The 21,725-nt window shown below is 37.0% G+C and overlaps 2 protein-coding genes across 2 annotated transcripts in view; one reads left to right on the top strand and one right to left on the bottom strand.

Moving 5' to 3' along the window:
• mib1 (E3 ubiquitin-protein ligase mind bomb 1) overlaps positions 1-21,725 on the top strand; it is a 181,315-nt gene that overhangs the window by 86,599 nt on the left and 72,991 nt on the right. The gene's annotated exons all lie outside the window — the stretch shown is intronic.
• LOC148174166 (uncharacterized) lies at positions 8,734-10,137 on the bottom strand. The gene has a single exon (XM_088035400.1). It carries the CDS (start codon positions 10,135-10,137, stop codon positions 8,734-8,736), a length of 1,404 nt encoding a protein of 467 aa, XP_087891526.1.

The following is a 21,725-nucleotide window of genomic DNA, read 5'->3' as shown; positions in this document are numbered from 1 at the left end:
GTTTTGGATTCGTTTAATTGCTTGTAAGTTTTGAAACAAAGCAAGTGGAACTAATAAATATGTTTGAATAAAAACGGAAAGACGACATTATCAACATCTCAAATTTCGGAGATTCTTTTTGTTTTATGTGCAACGGTCGGCAATTATTGACATCTCAACGTAAGGGTTTTAATTTGAAAATCTAAATGAACTAAGTCATAATATAAACATTACTTGCACCCAGTGCATCTTCTCATCAAAAGGCGGAAATAGACTTGCGAGAAATCTCGCCTGAGTTTCTGTCGGACAGTACTCCTCCTAATGTAACTACCGCTGCAAGTTGACTCTCTGGAACTCGCAGAAGTTCTCGCGCGCAAGCCATTTTCTCTCCAGTGTATACAAGCATTTTTGATTTTGCTCAAGTTCTTTCAAATAAGGGGTCTGTGAGAAATTGCAAAAGCCAGAACTCACCAGATTCTCGCGAAAGAAACTTGTAGTATTTATTGCAAACAGTGTAAACACATAAGCAAGAACTCGCGCTAGAAGTGTCACAAGATTCTCTCTAATCTATTCCAGGCTTAAAGTGTTAAAAACTGGCACGATTAGATTAGGTTCAACTACAGCCCGTTTGCTGTTACATTGGGGGTTCCATTATACCCAACCTAAAGTCACAATATTAAGACACAAAAAGCTCTTCATGTAACGAACAACATTGACGATTAGTCTCTAAATTTGTGCAAAATCAAAAATACTTTCTGGTTTCTGTCAGGTTGACGTGTTTGTCAATATTTCAGATATTAACAGCAAACCCAAAAAAAGTAAAAATGTAACTAGGTGATACAGTCCTATACACAATTTCGTGTACAGTCCCAAAATTTGGGCATGTGTTGAAATTTAAGTTTGGACCACAGATTCAGTTGAAATATGGTGTATTGTATTGTGTTAGTAAAATTCATTAAAGTTGGTACTAATTGGGGTGTTTTGAAGAAGAAGGGGATATTGTGTCAAACGTCAATATGTCAAAAGAATTTGTTTATACTAACCTACAAACTTAAATTTTTGAACTTCGATGGCTCTTAAAAACTGCACTCTAAATTGAAAGTACTTGTCAAAACACTAAAAAAGAGATACCGGTCATTTCTTACACTGGACCGGTGCGTAAGTTGCCATTGAAGACTTCGCAATGATAGGTTACATTTTGCACATTAATGCAGTAAGAGTAACGTGTGTAAAGAAACTTTTAGAGGAAAAACTTATTTGAAGCTAAGTTTAGAAGATATAACATAGACATCTATGCTGTATGCTTATTATTTATATACTACAAGAAAAGTGGTGTTTGCCTTTAACAACAATTCATTGCAAAAAATTTAACAATGCTAGAATTTGAAGATTCTATCAGAGTTTGACATAAGTAGGGCATTTGGTCATAAAGTTTGCAATGTGTGCTTAATTTACGCAAATGCAGTACGGTTGCAATCATTCATGAAGTAAAATCAGATAGTTTCCAACTAGAGTGGTTAAGGTTAGAGCTAATTTATCAAATTTTGAATTTACTACTTCTTTGTGGACGCGTAGGCCAAAATTTCGGTTAAGGGTTCATCCTAGTTTCACTTGCATCACTTCTCTTGTCGTCTTCAATCCTTTAATTAGGTAATTAAACATTCGTGTTTCAAAAACGCAATAGTAAACTGCAAGTCGGTGAGATTCTATTACTTCACTGTTAAAGAAACCACTTATTTAAAAACCATCCCAATTTTTAAGGCAATAACCTCATATTTTCGGAAGAAATCAACAATTTTTAATGTTATTTCAACGCGAAATGTAAATGTCTCATTAATGTTTACAAATTTTGACGTTCCAGTCAAAATACTGACATGCATGTTGGCAACTTTTGGTGTTTAAAAATATCCCTATCAAGTACACTTCTCGACACAGTTTTTGGGGTACAGTCCCAATTTTCGGGCCAGGATCGACCTTTGGACCTCACTAAGGTTTGATATGTACTATTTCCGTTGCACATATGCGCTATTAGTGCGGAAACGCTGCAGCGGTGCGGCAAAAAAGTCAGTTTACATTCGCCGGTCAGGAGTATTTAAAGTAAAAGTAATATTTATCACAACAAAGATTCTACACCAAAATATTATTTACACAAGTTGTATGTAAGATGGTTTTTCCACCTTGAAAATAAAAATAAAAATTTGTTTATTATTTATTATTTGAGCCGTAAAATCCGACTTACAGTTCCTAGAACATAAACTACTATATTGCAAAAGTTATGAATAATTTATTGCACAAAAAACAAATTTGAGCCACTAAAACCTTATCTTGGTTGGTTCAGGCGGCATTTGCTGGAGAGACGTAAAATTATTTTCACAGTAAATATCTATTCCGGTTTGTTGTTGAGACAAGAAATTTAATTTTGCGACCGATTTTCAAACCACGCAAAATTTCCATATCAAATTCTGAAGACTGGTTAATTTGAAGTCTGCGTGCGAACACGTGGGTGCCCCATTGATTGTGCCATTTCCATTTTTATGACGTAGGTGCATTGTGAAGTAAAAGGGAAAGCGCAAATACTAAACAAGAACCGCCCACTCGCAATTTGAAAAACCACCAACAAATTTATCTTCTAGCCTATACTCTTTGTTCGTTCCATTCCAAGCGACTTGTTGATTGACAGCCGGCTGTCTTCGCCCAGTCTTTTCCATGAAGTGCATGTTTTATATCATCAGCACTACCTTTGATGTAGTTTATACGTCTGTCAATTATCAGACCCTCGTCAAAGTCCAAACGCATCCCAAATCATGCCATCTCAACATGAACGTCGTCTAACTCGACTTGTAACTAATTTTCTTAATTTTTCTTTCAGGTAAGCTCAAAAATCTCAGCTTCGGTGAAACGTAAGTAATTCAAGCAAATGTCGGCGCGTGATGCGTTTTTCATTATCCACTTTAGCTCTACCACTCAATTCACGATACCTATTTTCGTACCTTGTGCCCATCGGCTAGTTTATGAGTGTCCACTTGATCGACGTGCCTACAAATTGCTGTGTCACGTGGCTGAAATTCCCAATTGGCAGAACAGTCCCTGAATACTTATGTCGTTGTGCCGGCATTTGTAAAACTGGAATTGTGCAGTAAACGGTTTAGGCGGGCTTGTTTATTGTGGAATTACTCGTTATTTTTGTTGTTCGTGTATGCGGACGTGTTGGCGGTGAATTTTTTTGCAACGGAACGACAATGGGCCCGGCTCTTTTTTCGGGGAGACTATTAATTTACGATTGAACGGACGTCGATTCGAATTTTTTCCTCTCGTCAGTCGACAACGGGTAATGTCGAAGTGCCAAAAACAGGCGGATCAACGGCTCCCCATCTACAAAAACTCGGTCAATTATTAATTATTTTTTGAACGAGCGAGGGTAGCGAAAAATCGACGAGATTTACACAAATATGCGCTCACTTTTTCAAAGTCAGCGTTACATGAATGACAATGCCAGTAATTATGAAATGATGATTATAAAATTTCTCGAGAGATTTATAAATACACCTTATCGATGCTTGAATAGGCAGTTGTGTAATTAACTTCAGTTTGAGAGCAATTTGCTGGTCCAATAAAATTATCTCGAGAGAGCAACTTGCTCCGGTTGTACAGGGCGGTTTGCAATTATTGTATAAGGTTTGATTTAAAGATTTGTCAGACAATTCGCTATTTGAATTGGAAAGGCTGCCTCGAAGGCACAGGCTTGAATTATGGAAGTTATTAACTTGCCCAGAATTTACAGAAAACTCGTATTCTTCGTATCTAATTAAGTTATTTAAGCGGAAATGCAACAAGAATTACCTTTAGGAGCAAATTAGAATGGCGCATCCACCATTTTCATTTATTAAATTTCTAGAACGCTACAGAGTTTGACGAGCGTGTATCTTGTCGTCACACAATTTTGTGTTCAAGCGGAACATAATACAGTAGACTCTCGATAATTTGAAACTCAAGGGACCTGGCAAAAATTTAAAATTATCGAGAGTTCAAAATATAGTGTTCTTCAAATAATCAAGAGAAAGGCAAGAAAAAATTCAAATAAACGAGAGTTTAAAGGCAAACACAATAGTCACAATAAACAAACCAATCAGAGAATAGAGTGTAAAATCCACTAAGTCCAGTTTGACGAAATTTCGTAAAATTTATATTTTCTAAGCTATTAATTCTTCTGGTGAAATAGATTTATGTTAGAACGAAACTTCCAAGAACTCTTTATTACAAGACCTAAGTCAAAAAAATGTAAAATCTGATTTTAAAGCTGCAATGGAGTTCTTAAGATTGGCTTGTTTAGAAGTTTTCTGTTTTTCTTGTACGCCTCCGCGAGGAATTTCAAATTAACGAGAGTTCGGGAAAGAAAAATTCAAATTATAGAGTGTTGGCGGGAAAAAAATCTCGTTTTTACTTCAAATTAACGAGGAAGCCAAAGTACATTAAGATTTATCAATTTATCGAGAGAAATCGAGGGGACCGAGAAAAAACTTCAAATTATCGAGGCATTAAAAATTATCGAAAGTTGACTGTATTATGATCCACAACATCCCATGTGGAACCTATTGTTTCGTAATATTCACTTGATATTACTAGCAAAATAATGGCAATATTTAAACCCATTTGACGTTTCACATTCATTTGACACTTTTATCCGTCAGTATAATAACAAATCAATGTACAATTCACTCGCGAAAAGCTCATAGCGAAATAGATCTTTTTAGCGCTTGAAAAGTAAATAACTATTTTGTTAGTGAAAATGACATGGAAAGTGTCGAGAGATTTTTTGTTTTTTTTTGGGCTGGCTAAGGCCACAGCTGTTCTAAAAATGAGGCAATTTTTGACGTCGCGTTCGCGGTAACTAAATCTTCCAAAATGAATCTTTTATCCAAATTTTGATGGTAATTTTATGCTTAAACGAGCTGTAAGTATCATAGTTACACAAACATCTTATAAATCCGTTTTATCGCTGTTTTGATTTACAACCACACATCCGACTCGGGCAAATTCAGTGGGGTATTGAACAAAAGCTTCATAGCAGATTTAACTATTTATTGCCGCGATTAGCTCTGATTATGGTCGATTTTACGACGCTTCTCCTTCATTCATGGAAAGGATTGTCATTAAAGCTTAATCAGAGTAGCGAAAAATTCGCAGCTGTATTATTATTCAAGAATTTCGTCGTTTACGGCGTCGTAAATAATGTTTATATAGAATTACGACTGAATATTTCAAAGTAAGATACAAAATATACGCTCAGCGGGTTTTTTCGGTGGAGCTCACTTAAGTCATTTTATTACACCATTTTTATTATCCTGATATCGGAGTTCGTGATCCATAAAATCTGTGATACGTACATTTTTCGACAAGATATTGTACTTTGCGCTTTTCCATTTGGGAAGTTTCGCAGGACAATGTGAAGTGTAATAACTTCTCTTTATCGATGCCATCAATAATTTAAATGTTAGCTCTGGTAAATTACGAGCTGATTAAAAATACCGAAGTACTTACTTTAAATTAACGACTATAAAGTGCAGTTATCGCTTGAGCATATTGTAAAATATGAGTTCAATTATAAATTATTTTACCACCAGGTTCGCGTTCATTCTCCGTTTTGACGACAAACAGATTGCTACCAAAAAAACTCTTTAATGAAATTATTGTTGAACATGCTCCCTGCGGTCTCAACTATGGCAAAACTAGTTACAAGTCTTTCTGGATGACCGTCTATAACGTAATTACGAGAGGTCTCCACTGTGCTTCAATAATTCCAGTCCACGACCGCAACGATAATTTACAAATTTGTTTGTGATAAGACACGTTACCGAATTACCACTTACGCTTATGGTTATGTGATTATTTTATTGGGTGGCTGCAGTTTGATGGTTGCAGCAACGATTTTCACTCCATGTGTGCACCCATAACCGTTTGTTTTAATTGAACCGTTTTAAAGTTGTTTGCTCGGCCCTAAATGCGAATGGAACAATTCACCTTCCTCGATTGGTTTCGACAGTGCAAAAGTGGCGAATTGTTCGGTTTTGTTGTTCACTTTTTTATGAATCCACGATTTATTGGATTTTTACTCTTAATTAAAGCCGTATTTCGCCATTATTGCAGCGATTAAAACAATAACACGAAGTCTAATTTATGAGGATTATTGTGTTGCGATCGCTTGCATTTTGAATTGAAAAATAATAAAACGATTGCTTTGATCATAGTTTGTTGTGTGGTTGTACCCACTTTCAAAAGAGGTAAATTAATTGCGGGTTTTTTCATCTGTTGCTGTTTTCACGATTTGACGTTCTGTAATGAACTTTCGATTACAGGTTATTGTGGCAGCGGAAATTTAATTTCGACTTTTTATTTTTGCATCGTACCTAAATATAAAACCTCTAATAAATGAAGTAGAGATCTACTTTTGGTTTAGAAGGTGTTAGAACTCACCAGCGGTGGTTTATTATCTGCGTTCTCATGCGAATTTGATAGCTATTTGACAGGTGTGCGACAGGCTGGTCAAATATCCGTTTTAGCGCTCCATTCTCATGCCACACGACACGTCAAAATCCGAAGCAAATGCAAAACAGCAGAGATGGTCGTCGTGGAAATCGGAAACAGAACCGAACCCGGATTATTAAAATGGGGCCCAAAACTGGAAATAACTGACGTTAGTCACGATATATACGTGCTAATAAATTTTAACGTCACATTTCTCTCGTACTTATACCGTAGTCTGTTCCTTTATTTTCCTTTTTATTGTAGAATTATACTTTCAATTTTTTTTATTGTCATCGCCTCCGTTTAAACCGTGAAGAATTTTTTCGCGGTGCCTCGGTACGGATGCTAACGTGCTTTTTCCAACGGTGGCGTGACGGAAGGACTTCCATTTGTCGCACGATAATCTCCGCTCTTCGACGAGGGTGGGTGTCATGTTTAAAAGTGCAATCGTCAGAGGATGGTTCACGATGCCAATCACGTCTTGCCATTCGAGGCTATGATCTCGATACGAGCTTCTGTGTTTTTTTGCTGTTTCGGTTCTTTTTTAAGCGATTTTCGCAACATCGATTTCGTCCTTAGGTGCGATAAATTCATTTGTGAAGTTTTAATGAAACGGAATAACGACGGATTGTTTTAAAAAGTCGCTTCCTTTAATTTGCAAAACAATGGGCCGTATTCGATGTAATCCGAGCGTTAAGATTTTAAATAATGTTTTTAAAATAATCAGCCTTTCAAATTCGCTCTCTTCTAATGGCAGTGCCGTCGTGCATATACGTAAAAGACCACGTTCATGTAACAGATGGCGCCAGCAATGGCTTGCTGTAAAGTAGTTTTGTAGATGGCGCGTCTTTTACATTTTTCATGGAAGCCTGCATCGATGAGATAATGAGATTTCTCCTTTTTTCCTTTGGAATAAAACTAATTTTTTGATCGTGTATTGTTTCCTTTCTTTTCTTCAGGATCGATCCCAAGAAGACAGAAGCCTTCAAAACCAAATTAATTTAAATTTTCCGGGGGTTAACTTCGTTCCGTCTGCGGGCGTAGCGTATTCACCCCAGGCCAAATCAGATTTCCTCTTGCGAACTTGATTCTTTCCCGTTTCGTCATATTGTTGACGAAGTGACAAAGTGTTTTTCGCTTGGTAATATTTAATACAAACTTAAGCTCCTAACGCACCAGATAACCAAAGGGATGATATCAAGCTACATCCTCGCTGTCGATTCAGTCTCTTCTCTTACGTCGTGTAAACAAGTCACACTTCCGAAACAGTACATGCAGGTGAATTCGCACGACAAAAAAGTTACCCTTTAACGGTTCAACCCTCGGAAAAATTGTAAATCACGACACACCGCGTCTTAATCCTAGGTCGTGTGGATATTTCCAGTTTATTTTATTTGCGACGTCATAAATAGCGCTCAGGGGCGTGGAAAACGATCAGTGAGAGGGATATATTAGCGGTAATGTCCTTGTGGCGGGGTCCAGTTTGTTAGGTCACTTGAGGGTGGAATTGTCGCCTCTTGGAGAACTGTTTTAACATGTTTGCGAACCTCCGGGAAAAACTGCCACGCGAAATACATAGAAGCGAGCATAAATTATTGTTGCGACGCGTTGTCAAATACGAATTGTAAACATACAGATAGTAAACGAATAATTCATGCACACATCAATTATTGCGAGATTGCACAATGTTTTTTGCGAAATTAGATTGAAAATGTAATAATATGATCATTGGTAAACTATGCGGTGATCTAAAGGTTTTAAATATAAATTCGATGTTAATTTTGGGGTGGTTTAGACAGATAGAGCGCTGGATTATTTATTATACAGCAGCGATACCAAATATTAGTGGCGGGAAAATAGTAAAATTTAGTTACTTCTATTTTTACGTAGCTATATTGTCTTTTGATTCCGAACTGTGAAATTAAATTTCTCTCCTACAAATAGATAAGGAAAGGCGTATTTTGGGTTGTCTAAATTCATAGAATGAACGTAATAAATTGTGGTATTTTACTCGCAAATTTTTAAGCAATTGTTGAAAATTTACATCTCTATCTCTTGCAATAATAACTTCATAATATGCTCGTTAAATAATATACAAATAGTGGTTACAGTTGTAGTGGTCATTAATAAATAATTGCACTTTAGTTAATTACACAACATCTTTTGAGGCATTTTATTCGATGGACTTGTTAATTTTGCAATAATTCGAAATTGTGGAGATTGTGTGCTATATTACAGTTCTCCCAAGTCTTCAGACAGCCTAATTGAGTAAGGAATATTGTGTACTGTATTTCCAGTGAAAGCTTTTTTCTCCAAAATTTGACTAACCAGATCACTTCTGTAAGAAGTCCATTTTTGCTCCTCTATAAAATTTGTAAATATTTGTTTCGGTGTGGGAATGCGTCTGGTTAGAAAGTGTGCAATATCTTTGAACGTTAGCATAGATTTATCCATGAGGAAATACCTCGGCAACAGTAAACATTCTGTCTCTCCACCAGAAATGATAATTCTATTCTTTAGAGATTCACCAACATTAAAGCACGCTAACTTATTGAAAGTACAAACTTTAATAAAATGCACTTTTACGGTTGGTTTATCTTGACAGAGATCTGCATGTGAAGGAACAATCGGTCTGAGAGTTGAATGAATTCCCACGGAAGAATCTGGTTTTCGGGTTAATCTTTTAATTTCTTTGATTAACGCTGTTGCTTTTCGATCGGTTAGTGATTCGTCATCTTCGATTAAAGTGTGATGGGCAACACCATTGGTGTAAGTGGTTTTTATGGTGAGATACTCAACTAGATAACAACAGCCTTTGGTGATGAAATAAACACTGTCTAATTGACCCCCATAGGCGCTCAGAACGATCTGATCCGGGTCAAAATTTGTCTTTTTTGCTAGAATACAACTCTCGCGGATGTCGATTTCCGACCAGGTTTTGAAGTAGGTGAACCATGACATGTTTAGTTGAATTTCAGCCCATTGTTCGGCCACCGTGCTTCTTAAGACTCGGATAAAATCATCGCGTTTTATTGTTAAAAATTCTGTTGCTTCTACTGTTGTTACCGTGGCTGTACGAGCGATGTTATGCAACAACCCCACTTCTCCGAAATACGTTCCTGGCCCCATTAGCAGTACATCTTTCACCACTTCTTCCTTAAGAAGTTTGTCAAAGTAGGTTTGACTGACCACAACTTCTCCAGACAGGATAATATACAAATTGAGGGATTCATGTCCTTGTTTGACTATGACTCTTCCCGGTCCAAAATATGTAAAATACACGATTCCGGGGAGTTCTTCTTTCACTTCTTTTGGATACCGCCTGAAGCATTTCAAGTTGCCGATAATTCGCTTCAAGTGGGTCTTCTCAGTGTCCGTTCTTAGTTCGGCAGGTTTATTTAAAACGGCCTTGTCAGCCAAAGTTAACAAGCTCTTCTTACCTTTCTTTCTTGTGAGGACCTGAATGTTCTTTTTAACATTTTCTCCTAATTTTTCATCTTCGAGGTCTTGGAGCCAACTCAAATTTGCAATGATTAACTTGACGATTGCGCGGAATTTTCGTTTGGCGCTTAAGCTGCGTTGGTAGCGCTCTTCCGGTGTTAAGGAGCTTTTTCGCCCAATTTTTGGAGGTGCCATTTTACTCAGACTGTCAGTTTGCTGTCAAATCGAAATGATGGTTGGATTGATTTTGAAATTATGTTTCATAACGATTTATTTCAATTTTCTTTCTGTCGGTGGAGCGTTAATAAATGTATTTGGGGCTGTGGAAGTTTGGTCAATATTTTACGAACAGTGCTCGTTGTTGAAGTAAAATAGTCAGGTCGCAGATGTCGATAGGAATTCCTTACGCGCAAAGCCGGGGTCTAATTCGGAAATAATCCAAACGACACGTGACATCCGGAATTTAAATCGCTCCAATACAAAAAATCTAGGGGAATCGAGCAATCCAGTTTTCTCTTCTAAGAACACAAGGAAAGGGATGTTTGGGAAGTCTGCTCCGTTTTCAGTTCGCGTACGAGCCGATGGTTGCGAGCTCCGATTTATGACGTCATAAGATAAAAATTGATAGCGGAATATGTAAATGCGGAACCGGATCCGGACATGATTAATGATGTAAGGTCCGCCTGCGCCATCGCTTGGTAATACTCGCGAAAATTGCTTGGAGGTTGGCTTCGTGTGCACGGTCACGATTGTAAATTTGTCCGAAAGTTGGTTTTGGCTACGACAACAATCCTAAATCAGGATAATGCCTAATGTGAAATATAAAACGAATGTTGGGATGGAGCGACTCTTATGATATTCGACGGGACAAAAAATAGAACGGAACAGTGTCAACACGCTAAATGTAATGGGACAGCGGCATAGGATCATAAATTCGGGCATTCATTTAATGCGTTTTCAGTTTAATCAGTCGAGCTTCGGTCCGGTTGCGTGTGTACACGTAATAGAAAAGTTATGTGAAGTCGATTTCCTGATTGTGGAGTTTGTTTATGTGTACACACTGTGGGGGACAATCCCCAGATTTATTGTTTGCAGAGGCTCTAAACAAACTAGTTGACCATAACGCGCCATTTCACCAAATACGACTTGTTTGTTTGATTCCTTTCTCAATCAGCTTACGTTTTTTTGACCATTTAAATATTCCGAAGGAGCTTCTCGGGTCCAAGATTAAATCAAATTTCGATCTCCAAAGCCGCACGCCCTCCTTTCAATTGTGGAATAATGATTGTTCATTAGACGGGCACCCGTTGACGTTGTTGGAATAATAATAATTTTCTTTATTTCGCTGTGGTCTCGAAATGCTATTCACATTTCAATTGCTTCCAACGACGTTACAATAAATTAACTGTTAATTTGCACACGATCACAATTGTGCAACCGTTTTCGAGTGCAGGTAATTTAAATAGCCGATGTTAACAAGATTCGCTGTTGCCTCTATTCCCTGGTCATTTTTGGAATGCGTATTATTATGTATTCGCTAAATATCGATTTTGTGTCGGATGTTACTTTTTAGTGCGGAAATGTACTGAATTTTGGTTCAAATTAAGTTTAAACTTTGGACGAGATCGAACTGCAACTAAGGACGTGTACATGAATGATTGAAGGGCTTGTAAACCAATTTTGCTATCAAAACCTGAAATATCAGAATCAAAAAATCTTTTGCACGTTTTAATAAAATAAAATTTTACCGTTTTAGATCTGAAAGATTGGCATGTTCTTATTTGCTCATACTGAACTCTTGTACGTGACAAATAATTTTCTGTTTTCTTCACCAGAAGTTAGTGCAATAGAGAACTTTTCAACTTTGTCTTTTATTTAGCTGTAAACTGTTATAAATACAGCAGTTATTGTTTTAATCGGAAACTGGAATCGGAAGCTAAAAAAATCAGGATAAATAATAGAGTTCCCCCAATCAAAGTTGTGAAAAGTTTGGAACTTGTTGCCTGTAAACTTCAAATTTGATTTTTCCTCGCTTTAATAATGAATGAGTTTTCACCACTGCGTGCTCATTTCATTCATACTCAACGTCAACTTTCTTTTTTGTGATGTTTATCCAATTTCGTTATTCAGCGCCATAAAACTTGCATATTTTTCGTATGAGCTAAGCAAATGAAGTTTTTTGTTGAGTTTTGCCGGAACTCGAGAGAGCTGTATCATTTTCCGTTTGTTACAAGTGGACATCGACCGAGCACGTAAGTGGTCGTTTTCATTTTATCCTTGTTGTGGTCTCTTATTACACTCGTTCTCCGAAATCAAAAAGGTGTTTCGGTCGTACGGTAAAAATCCAATAGCTGTGAAAATATGCTCTTACTGTGTACAATAAAGCCTAAAGACAACGCTCGCAGTGCTTAGCTAAAGCCCGTTTCGAACAGAACGAGTCTTGATGTTTTTCAGTAAAGACGTGAGCTTTACTAATCCGAAAAGTGCAAGATTGATGAAACTCGCTCCGATTGAATCTTGTTGTGTTTCCGGCCAAAAAGCGATCATGTCGTCGACGAATACGACACGGTTATGGTAATTCCGATAAGAATCCGATTGAATCTTCCAGATATTAATTAATCGAGTTATTTCCACTCCATTAGCGTGAGTCTAACCATTAAGAGCGTCCGAATAAATCGCCCAGAAAAAACTATTAACGGAGGTGGCGCATTAAGGTGAAGCCGTTCCCTGCATGCCTTCCATTTATCATAGCCTAGTGCCAGCAAGGATTCCAAGATGAAGTTGGCGTTTTTAATTCGGAAGTTGAGTCGTCATTCGTGGAGGTGTAATGGTGCCGAAGACGTATTGAAGTTTCGACAAGCTTATTTATCTCAAGACGTTGGAGCGATTCGTCTTAACACTTCAAAACGAACAGCATCGGCAAAAACCTGCCTGCCCTTACAAAGTACCCCGGAAGGAAGTATGGGGGATAAACAGCATAGGAATAAGCATGACGGATCAATACAGTGTCGGTAGTGCCCCGTCGACTTCTTGCTACACTGAAGTCTTCTCTACTTTCAGGTGCGATCCCATGGGAGTTGCAGTCATTTTGATTTCCCGCCAAAAAAACAAAAAGTCCGGGCATATGTTCAAGTGCACTGTCTTGAGCTTCGAGAAATCGGAGATGCTCTCTTTTGGGACAATTTGTGTTTACCATGTTGTGCATCGATTTTCTCTGGTCCTAAGTCTGGATAATAAACAGCACATCACACAATGCAGAGATAGAGAGTTTACCCTTAGGCGACTTAACAATGTCCGCCACGTTACAATAATAAAGAAATAAAGGGCCGGCCAGAATGGCTCTGTGGTGTAGCGCACCGGTGTAAAAGAGATAAGGGAGATACGTAGGCCGATATCGTAGACAGAGAGAACGCTCCAATACGGCTCCTGGGAGTAGTTATGCAAAACTTGCGCTGAGCTCCGGCCTGCAGTTACAATGTTATGATGAAAGACCCATAAAGGGCACGTGAACGCCTCTCACACCACCGACGCACCACCGCCACCATCCTCATAGCGGTGGCTTTAATCTGCGTCGAGCGGGTTGTCTCGACGCGCCAGGAATAGTCCTGGGTTTGTGTGTTATTGTTCCACGATTAAAATTAATCTTTTTCCGTTGTGGGTATTATGGGGGTTCTAACGCTATTCTACACCCTCTTTTTTTTACCGGACGATTGAAAAATTATTGTGTGATGTATAAATCCGTCTATAAACGCATATGGAGCGATCGGATTTCCACCATGAAAGGATGAAATTTTACATTTTTGTTAAAAACACATTTTATAAATCGAGCTGCGCGTTTTTACAGGATTTGGGAGTTCTAAGCTTTACTGCTTTATCAAAGTTTAGGTAATTTGCTTCGTTAGGTGCGTTGACATGAAAACGAGAGGAGTTTGGAATAACTCGGTTTAACAGGAGAGAAAGCGAAACAGTAAAATCACTGTGAAGAGTTAATTGATTTGGAATCTGCGTTAGATTCCGGAAAATATAAGAACGTATTCTTAGCAAACAAACTGCGAGAAAAACGATGACGAAAACTTCATCTGTTTGTTGTCGTATGTGAATTTCGAGCCCAGATTTGCAATCCGCGCATAATTCTGCGAAAAATGAGCTATAATAACGCGAGTATGCTCTAAAAAATAAGCGAGATATCGGTATCAGAAGTTTTAGTCATGAATTTTCGCGAAAAACTGCAACTTTCGACTTTTAGAAAAACCAAAAACTATTTTTTTATGTCAAAAATTGCGAGAAAAACGATGGCGCCAACGGTTTTCCAATATTTCTAAGAGTTTCCGAGATATTGAGCACGGATTGTTTCGAACTTTAAAAAATTTGGCTCTCTGGCGACAACCCAAAATTTCAAACGGCCATAACTCAGTTATTTGTTGTCAGATCTGAATTTCAATTCCAGATTTGGAATCTTCGGAAAATTCTGCGTAAAATGAGTTATAATAACTCAATTGTACTTCAAAAATAAGAGAGATATTGACCTCAGAACTTTGGCAGAGATTTAGTCATGAAATTACCATACCAAGTTAGAAAGCGACGAGAGTATACCGCAAAGCTTTGAGACGAAAGAAAATTCTCACCGTGGTTTGTATGCTATTTTATGCACAACTTTTTTTTTTCAATTCTGGTTTCTATTTTCCAAAGGACTACTCAAATCTTTTTGTTATTAACGATTTATGCTTAATATTTATTTCGCTTCAATAAAGCTGGTGCGAAATTCATTCCTCAGTATCATGTCGCAAACCTCGTTATTGTATTAAGGATATTAGTTTGGTAAATTATAATCTTCAACCACGTCACATTAAGTAGATTGGTTCTCACTCAAATCGTGTTTGTTTTCGAAGTGCTTCTACACAAATCAGAATCACTTCAAAGTGAGGCAACCCTCCAATAAGAATCATTTATGCATATCACGAGACTACAAAATTATAACCCGTGGATAGTTTTGTTGGCAAAGCTATATAAACATCCCGCTATAAGTTGTGGATGTTTATTTTAATTGGACAACTTTATTTCAGCGAAGAAAGCTGTATAAATTGTTATGGAACAATATGAAAATAGTGAGGACGACCTATTAGGAGCACCACGTGTAGGTGTTTAACTTTTCCAGTCCCTCAAGACCCATTTCGATTCATATCACGCAAATCATTGCGTTATCTGGATCCTAGTAAAGCCCCGTGAGGGTTCCTGATCTACGCCTCATCGCCTATGAGGAGCGTTCTCTCGTTTCGCCTTGAGCTTTTTATTTAACACACACGCTCTCATTCACATACTATCAACTCGATATTGTATCAATATCGAATTGAAGCACGGCAATATACGAAATTGGATAACTCGTGACTACAGCTGATGGGAAAATTTAAATGCGGGCGCGTAGATTGATCCTTGGCGGAGAAGGTGATGGCAAACTAAATTTACCAAATTGTCTTTTAAATTTTATCAGGCGAACTGTCAGACTAAGTAGTCGATCCGTCGACACCGTTTCTCTTTTGAAAGAAATTGCCGGCTGTTCCGTCTTATCAACTATTTTATAAGGATTGTGCTCCGGCTAAGATGCCAATTTAGAAGCGGAGCTTTTCGGTGCTAACAATTCCACACCAGACGTTAGATTATCCGACTCTCGGTAATTACCTGACTATTACATAATACACAGGCTGAAGTGGATGTACAAGAAGTGTTTCTCGAGACTCCATTGTGCATGCAATCTGCATCTGGCCGCTTCTTGCAGAACTACACAAGCTTTGTGATGCCCTCTGAATATCTAATAACCATTTCGTTAATCCCACAGTTCAGAGACGACTCTGTTTCGCCGCTGGCACAACAAAATTTACTAATTACCAAATCGAAGCAAACTGTGCACGTTTTTTGTGTCCTTGAGAACAAAATGAAATTCTTCAAGCGACATCGAGATAAACGGGTTCCGCACGACCAAAAGGAACTAACGACGGTATTGGAAGGCAGCCACCACATTGTCAGCTGTTGACATTTTCCTATCGATCAATCTTGTTTGCCTTCAGTCGACGCACGGTTATCCTTGGACCAGTGACGTATTCCTCTTTTTTCTTCCAAACGTGAGTTGAATGATTCGAAATTGATAAGATGAAGAAATACGATTTTAATGGAACAAGTCTTTTGTGAACGTCTTGAGGCAATTTCGCAATGCTGAATTGATAAGCACAATACCCGTTTAAAGTGTTTGTTATTTACTTACATTGTTGCTGCTTGCTCTCCAAAAGATCAATTCTAGAGAGAAATCTTTTAATAATTATACAACAAAAATGGTGGATGCGCCGGGTCAACGAGCAAGCTAAATAATTCCTTTGTTTGTCAAGACTGAACATTTACTCTTCTAATAAAATAAATTATTTTCTTTGCTCGAGTGTCAACCATCACACCAGCTATAATTCGTAATCACAAATCACGACACTAATTTCTTCGTAAATTTTCGGATAGCGATCAAAACTCTCCTTTTATCTTCCGCCCGCTAACAAATTTTCGCTTTAAAAATCGTTTCCGGCCTGCGAAAATTTACCATCACATTAAGAACCTGAATCACAGCCTTTACAGCTGACTAAAAATCCCCAAAGTCAATAAAAACGTTGTAATCACGCGAAAAGTCACATAAATTTTAAATAACAACACGCTTGTGAATATATCGGCCCTCAACACAAAACCTTCAAAGAGAAACCTCAAAATCGAATCACTCCATGCTTGATGGAGTCTCGAAATTTGAGGGCACAGGCTTTCTACGACATCCGCAGCTTTTTATTGCCTTAATCCGATCTTTCACTGACGAATTTGTATCGCGGTTTTTAATAAAGATGAAATCGGCAACGTCATAATATTGGGGTTGGACGGGACTAGTTTATAGTTCAATATGTCATGCAACATGCAAGGGGGTGTGTAGGTCACTGAGAGGGTATCGGGGGGACATTTTTAATGTTTGCGGGTGCAGGTCGATAAAAATTTTAAGACTGGGGAATGTTTATGGGCATGTGTAAAATAAATTGGAAATCAAATTGAAACATGTGCTTGGAAATTCTAGGAAATTGAGTGCATTTTGGTTTATTTTTTGATAAAATTGTACTTAAAAAATTTAAAACATGTGAACAGGAGAATTTTATATGAAAAAGAAGCAGTAAATATTTAATTTAATATAAGCAATTCAATATACGCTTTTCGTTATTTACTTGTAACAGAGAAATTTAATTTCACAGATTTACACTGATTTTAGTATTGTCTAGAAACATTTTCATAGCACTACTAAAATAATAAATTATAGATATAATAATAAATAATAAAATAAAAGCAATATAGTTGGATAATTAAAATATGTGTATTATTTTATGATAATGAAATTTATACAATTATAAAAATCGTTTTATCATATTGAATTCCATATTTTACCTACGTCAGTTTTCATTGTTGTATAGGTATGTATGTACATTTAATTAATGCCTGATCATACATTAATTAACTACTTCATAGAGTTTTCGTAATTATCTGCGGGAAAACTAGAGAATGAAAATCAATTTAATGCAGTGCAAATGCTTTTGTTCTATTGAACGATTGTACGCAAATCTCACAAATAGACTGACTTGAGTTTTCTGGTTAACATACTTTTTTATTTTTGTTGTAAAGAAATTTTCTTTTCAGACTTGGTCAAATGGAATGTGGAATACTTTCCTCTGGCACTGACTGAAAATGATAACACTCTGAAAAATCAGTTTACGGTTGTAAATAATACATTTGGCCTTATCTCGTATGAGCTCCTCTCTTTCTTGTATGACGTGCGAGTTGTATTTGTGATAAAAGAACACCCATTTCCAGCGTACACAAGCAGAATGAAACGAAAATATGCGATAACAAGATATCTTCGGGTTTATATAGCCCGGACAACTATTTACATTCGTTTTAACCTCGAAAGTGGCCTCTATATAAAAACCTGAAATATTGAACAACCGCTTCAGGCTGAAAAGCCGGGAATCCGGTCCAACCAAGTCGGAAAATCGCGTGTCGTGAAAAACCATTGGCGTGATGGTGGAAAGTTGAAGCGCGAGCGGGATGTAATAATTATAATACGATAATAAAAAAATTGTCGTATGATATAATAGCATCCAAACTGTACTCGAATCAAGCCAATGCAGCAAACAATTAATTTCGCAATTTGAAATCGTGATAAATCACTGCATTTCGACGTAAACAGCGCCATTTTCCCGGTGATTACAAAACAAATGAGCGACGAGGGTGATGGTGGCGGAAAAAAAGAACTTGTTTAAAGTTGAAACAAAGGGTGGAAAAAGGCGGCCATTTATCTTGAAGAGCCGCGATGGCAATAATACAAGCCAATGGTACTTAGATCTAGGTACAGATCCTGGGAGATCAATCGCGAAGTTCGAGACAATGCGGAAGCCACACTGAAATGATTTTTTTTCTAGCGTTCGCGTGTTATTGTAAATTTGCATGTAAGCAATTTTACAAGAACGGCTCTTTTTTCTTTTGTATTGGAGATAATGGGCTTGATAACGAAACCACTTCACCGGGAATAATGTCGTCAAAATGGCTCATTAAAGGCATTTGCGCATCACAACTCTTGTAAAAGCTGTTGTAAATGTTATTTCGTGTGGAAGTTTCAAATATTATTCGAGCATTTTTATACTTGTTATTTGGTAATGTGTAGACGCTTGGTTAAGTTCATTCGCTATTTGGGGATTTCTCCAATGGGATTTACGGCGTATTTTGCGGTTACAGTCTCAAATTCTCCACCAGATGAAAGCATCGACATTTTTTCTGTTTTAATGAAGGGTCCATTTTCGATTCGATAATTAGGAATTTGGAATTCTCATCAAAATTCATGAATCCTCTCAGGCCAATGTTGGTATTTTCCAGGCTATAATCGGCAATTTCCGATTGCCATTCGTAAATTCTTCATAGAAATAAATTTTCCAGTGACGCTTGACGTTCTTTGTCGTAATTGGATGCGATATGAATTGTAAATTTAATTTCTAGAGCGCTTGTTATGTATTTATTGGTGTTTTGTATCAGACCACGACCAGCGGCCGCCTTTTTGAATTCTCTTCTTTAAAGGAGCATCCATTTTTTCCTTTTCCTGTAATATCATGCATGCGAATTTTTGCCGGCCGAATTGCTTCCATTTCATTACGCCCTGTCAAGTCGGAATTTGTTTTAGGGGTGGACTCGAGGAATTCGTTTTCCGAAGAGATTGAAGTGGGCCCAAAAGCCTTTTATGCATTATCTCGCGATTTGTTTTTTTGAAGCTGGAAAAATTCGACTACCCTCACGTAATTTGATTAATAACACAAACACGGACACCGTTTTAGGTGGACGTTGAGTACATATTGACTTTAGCGATGAGTGATAGCGTGCTCCAGGTATAAATACCGCGACACAAAGGTCGAGGTATTGTAAAGGGATGTGAGCCTTAATTATTATGAAATTAGGGCTTCTATTCGGGTGGACGATTTTCATTTTTGATCTTTTGATGGGCTTTTAATGTTTGTTTCTTTCGTTTTACGCTTCATTTACTTTAATTAATTTTGTATCCTTCGAAATTGCTTTTCTTTTTCGGCGGTCGGCTCTGTTGTTTTGTTGTTGAAAAATGAAATACGTAACACGACAGTGTGATGTGCAGAAAGGGTTGAAAGCCACAAAAGATTTATGTCGAAATGTTCGTTTTCAAGTTTTTATGTATAACCCGTATGAACATTTTTTTGTGGTAACGCTAGGGGATGTTACTCTAAACAGATTATTTTATAATTCACTTCATATTCCCACTCACTATTTGACTATTAACGTATGCAAGCAAACAAATAAACTTCACTGTATGTTTGACGGTAACAAAGATATTTATTTTCATTGTCGCTAAACATTTTATTTGTTTTTGACTGTATTTCGCCAGACAGTAAATTTTTATGTACACATTCAAAACCAACATTATCCCGAAGCGTCAGTCGATTCTTTGAAATAACAACGAAAGCAATGACAAAATATCCACCGAAATTAGAAGTATGCAAATTGTGTTTATTTACTTTTCACAACGTATGTTGATCTGTAATTGATGTTTATTTTAATCTCAACATTTTCTGTTCGGAGTAAATCACAACTGGGTGTGACAAGGGCCACTGCGGGGATTACACGGATTTGGGAAAGCGCCGGGGTATCAGTTTTTACTACATGAAAATTTACAAACAGTTCTTATTTTATATCGTTGTTGAGGTTTTTTGTTCACCGGCTTACAGAGATATACGAGAATAAGTAGGCAGTTTGAACACGTTTGTACGTTATTTGAATTGAGGTTACGAGAAAGTAAACTTTATTGCTGCCATCTTAAAGTAGGGAAAATCAGTCCGATTTAAATAGTTGTGAACATTGTTCGAACAAAAATATTCCGGCTTTTCGTTGATTGGAAAGTTCCACCAGCTGGAATATGAGAGCAATGAAGTTCCGGTCCGTAAAAAGAACTGTAATTAATTACTGAGACCAAGATATTTCCAAAGAAAGAAGTACATAAATTCTAGTGACTTAAAAGGATTCGATGTTGAATTTAAAGCTTCTAAGGAGTTACTCTCATTAGTCAGAAGAATAATAAAAGTTAAACTCAAAGGCAGATTGTTTTTCATTAAGCGTTCAAACAATAACTTGTTATGAATATTTTCTAAATTAAAGGATTTTTAAATGAGTAAGTTGAAAATAACAGCACTAAAAATTTCATCAATTTCTGTTTAAACATTCCACTCGTTTCCGTTGTTGAGTTTAAATTTTTATAGCCTAATTGTGAGACCATAAATCGCGGAAACTATAACTGAGCTACATGCTTTGCATTTTCCAGCACATTTCTAGAGAAAATTCTGACCAGTGGTGGAACAACATTTTATTATCCTGTCTGTCACTATTGTTAATTCCAAGTGCTCAATTTAATTTTAATTTTGATTTAAACTCACTTTTTTGGTAGTCTTGTTCAATCTAAAAGGTGTTTAAAAATGTACAGCTAATTCTTTCTTGAGCCCAAAATAGAAAACCAAAACGAAATTTGTGCTTTTTTAACTATAAGATAGAAGTTTCCTCTTTTAAACAATCAAACTCTATTTGGCTAAACTTTTAATAACCATTTTATTGTTAGACACCACATTTTTTACAGTTAATGATTTTCTGTGTCAAAAAAAAGAGAAAAAGTGCTTCAAAAGTTTAGAATAATTTTGCTTTGATTTTTGAGATGGTTTAACTGAAAAGGACATGGTACTCATAGGCGCCTTTTTTTCATACCCCTATACACGGTCCGGCAACACTTGTGTCCACCCCCAAAATCGTCTTTAATTTTAAAGTTACAATTTTGAAAATTTGGATACGCTCATAGTTGACAAAGCTCTAGAAGCTGACGCAAAAATTTGTTTTTTATCGCCGATAGTTTTGGCGTCGCGACGCCTAAGAAGTATAATTTTTAGCGATTTTTGAGTTTTTGCGGAAATATTCGCAAATTCAATTTTTTTTCAACATAACTGTGATACAAATATCTGAGTTTTTATTTTAAACCTAACGCAAATTGTGTTTAAAATTTGCGAAAAAAACGTGGTTTTATCAAGTTAGTTTTCAAAATTATGGCAGCGCATCGGCAAGCCACGTTTACACCAAAATTTCACAAGTCACTTCACTCACTCTTATAAAGGTTAATTTTGATTAACACGGGCATGTTGCACTTTATGGACACCAGAAATCGTTAA

The sequence above is a fragment of the Gnatocerus cornutus genome, chromosome 5 (genome assembly GCF_029298725.1).
Source record: "Gnatocerus cornutus isolate USDA-ARS CGAHR chromosome 5, icGnaCorn1.1, whole genome shotgun sequence".
NCBI lineage: Eukaryota > Metazoa > Arthropoda > Insecta > Coleoptera > Tenebrionidae > Gnatocerus > Gnatocerus cornutus.
Note: the sequence above shows the minus strand (reverse complement) of the source record. Positions and strands in the feature narration are given on the sequence as shown.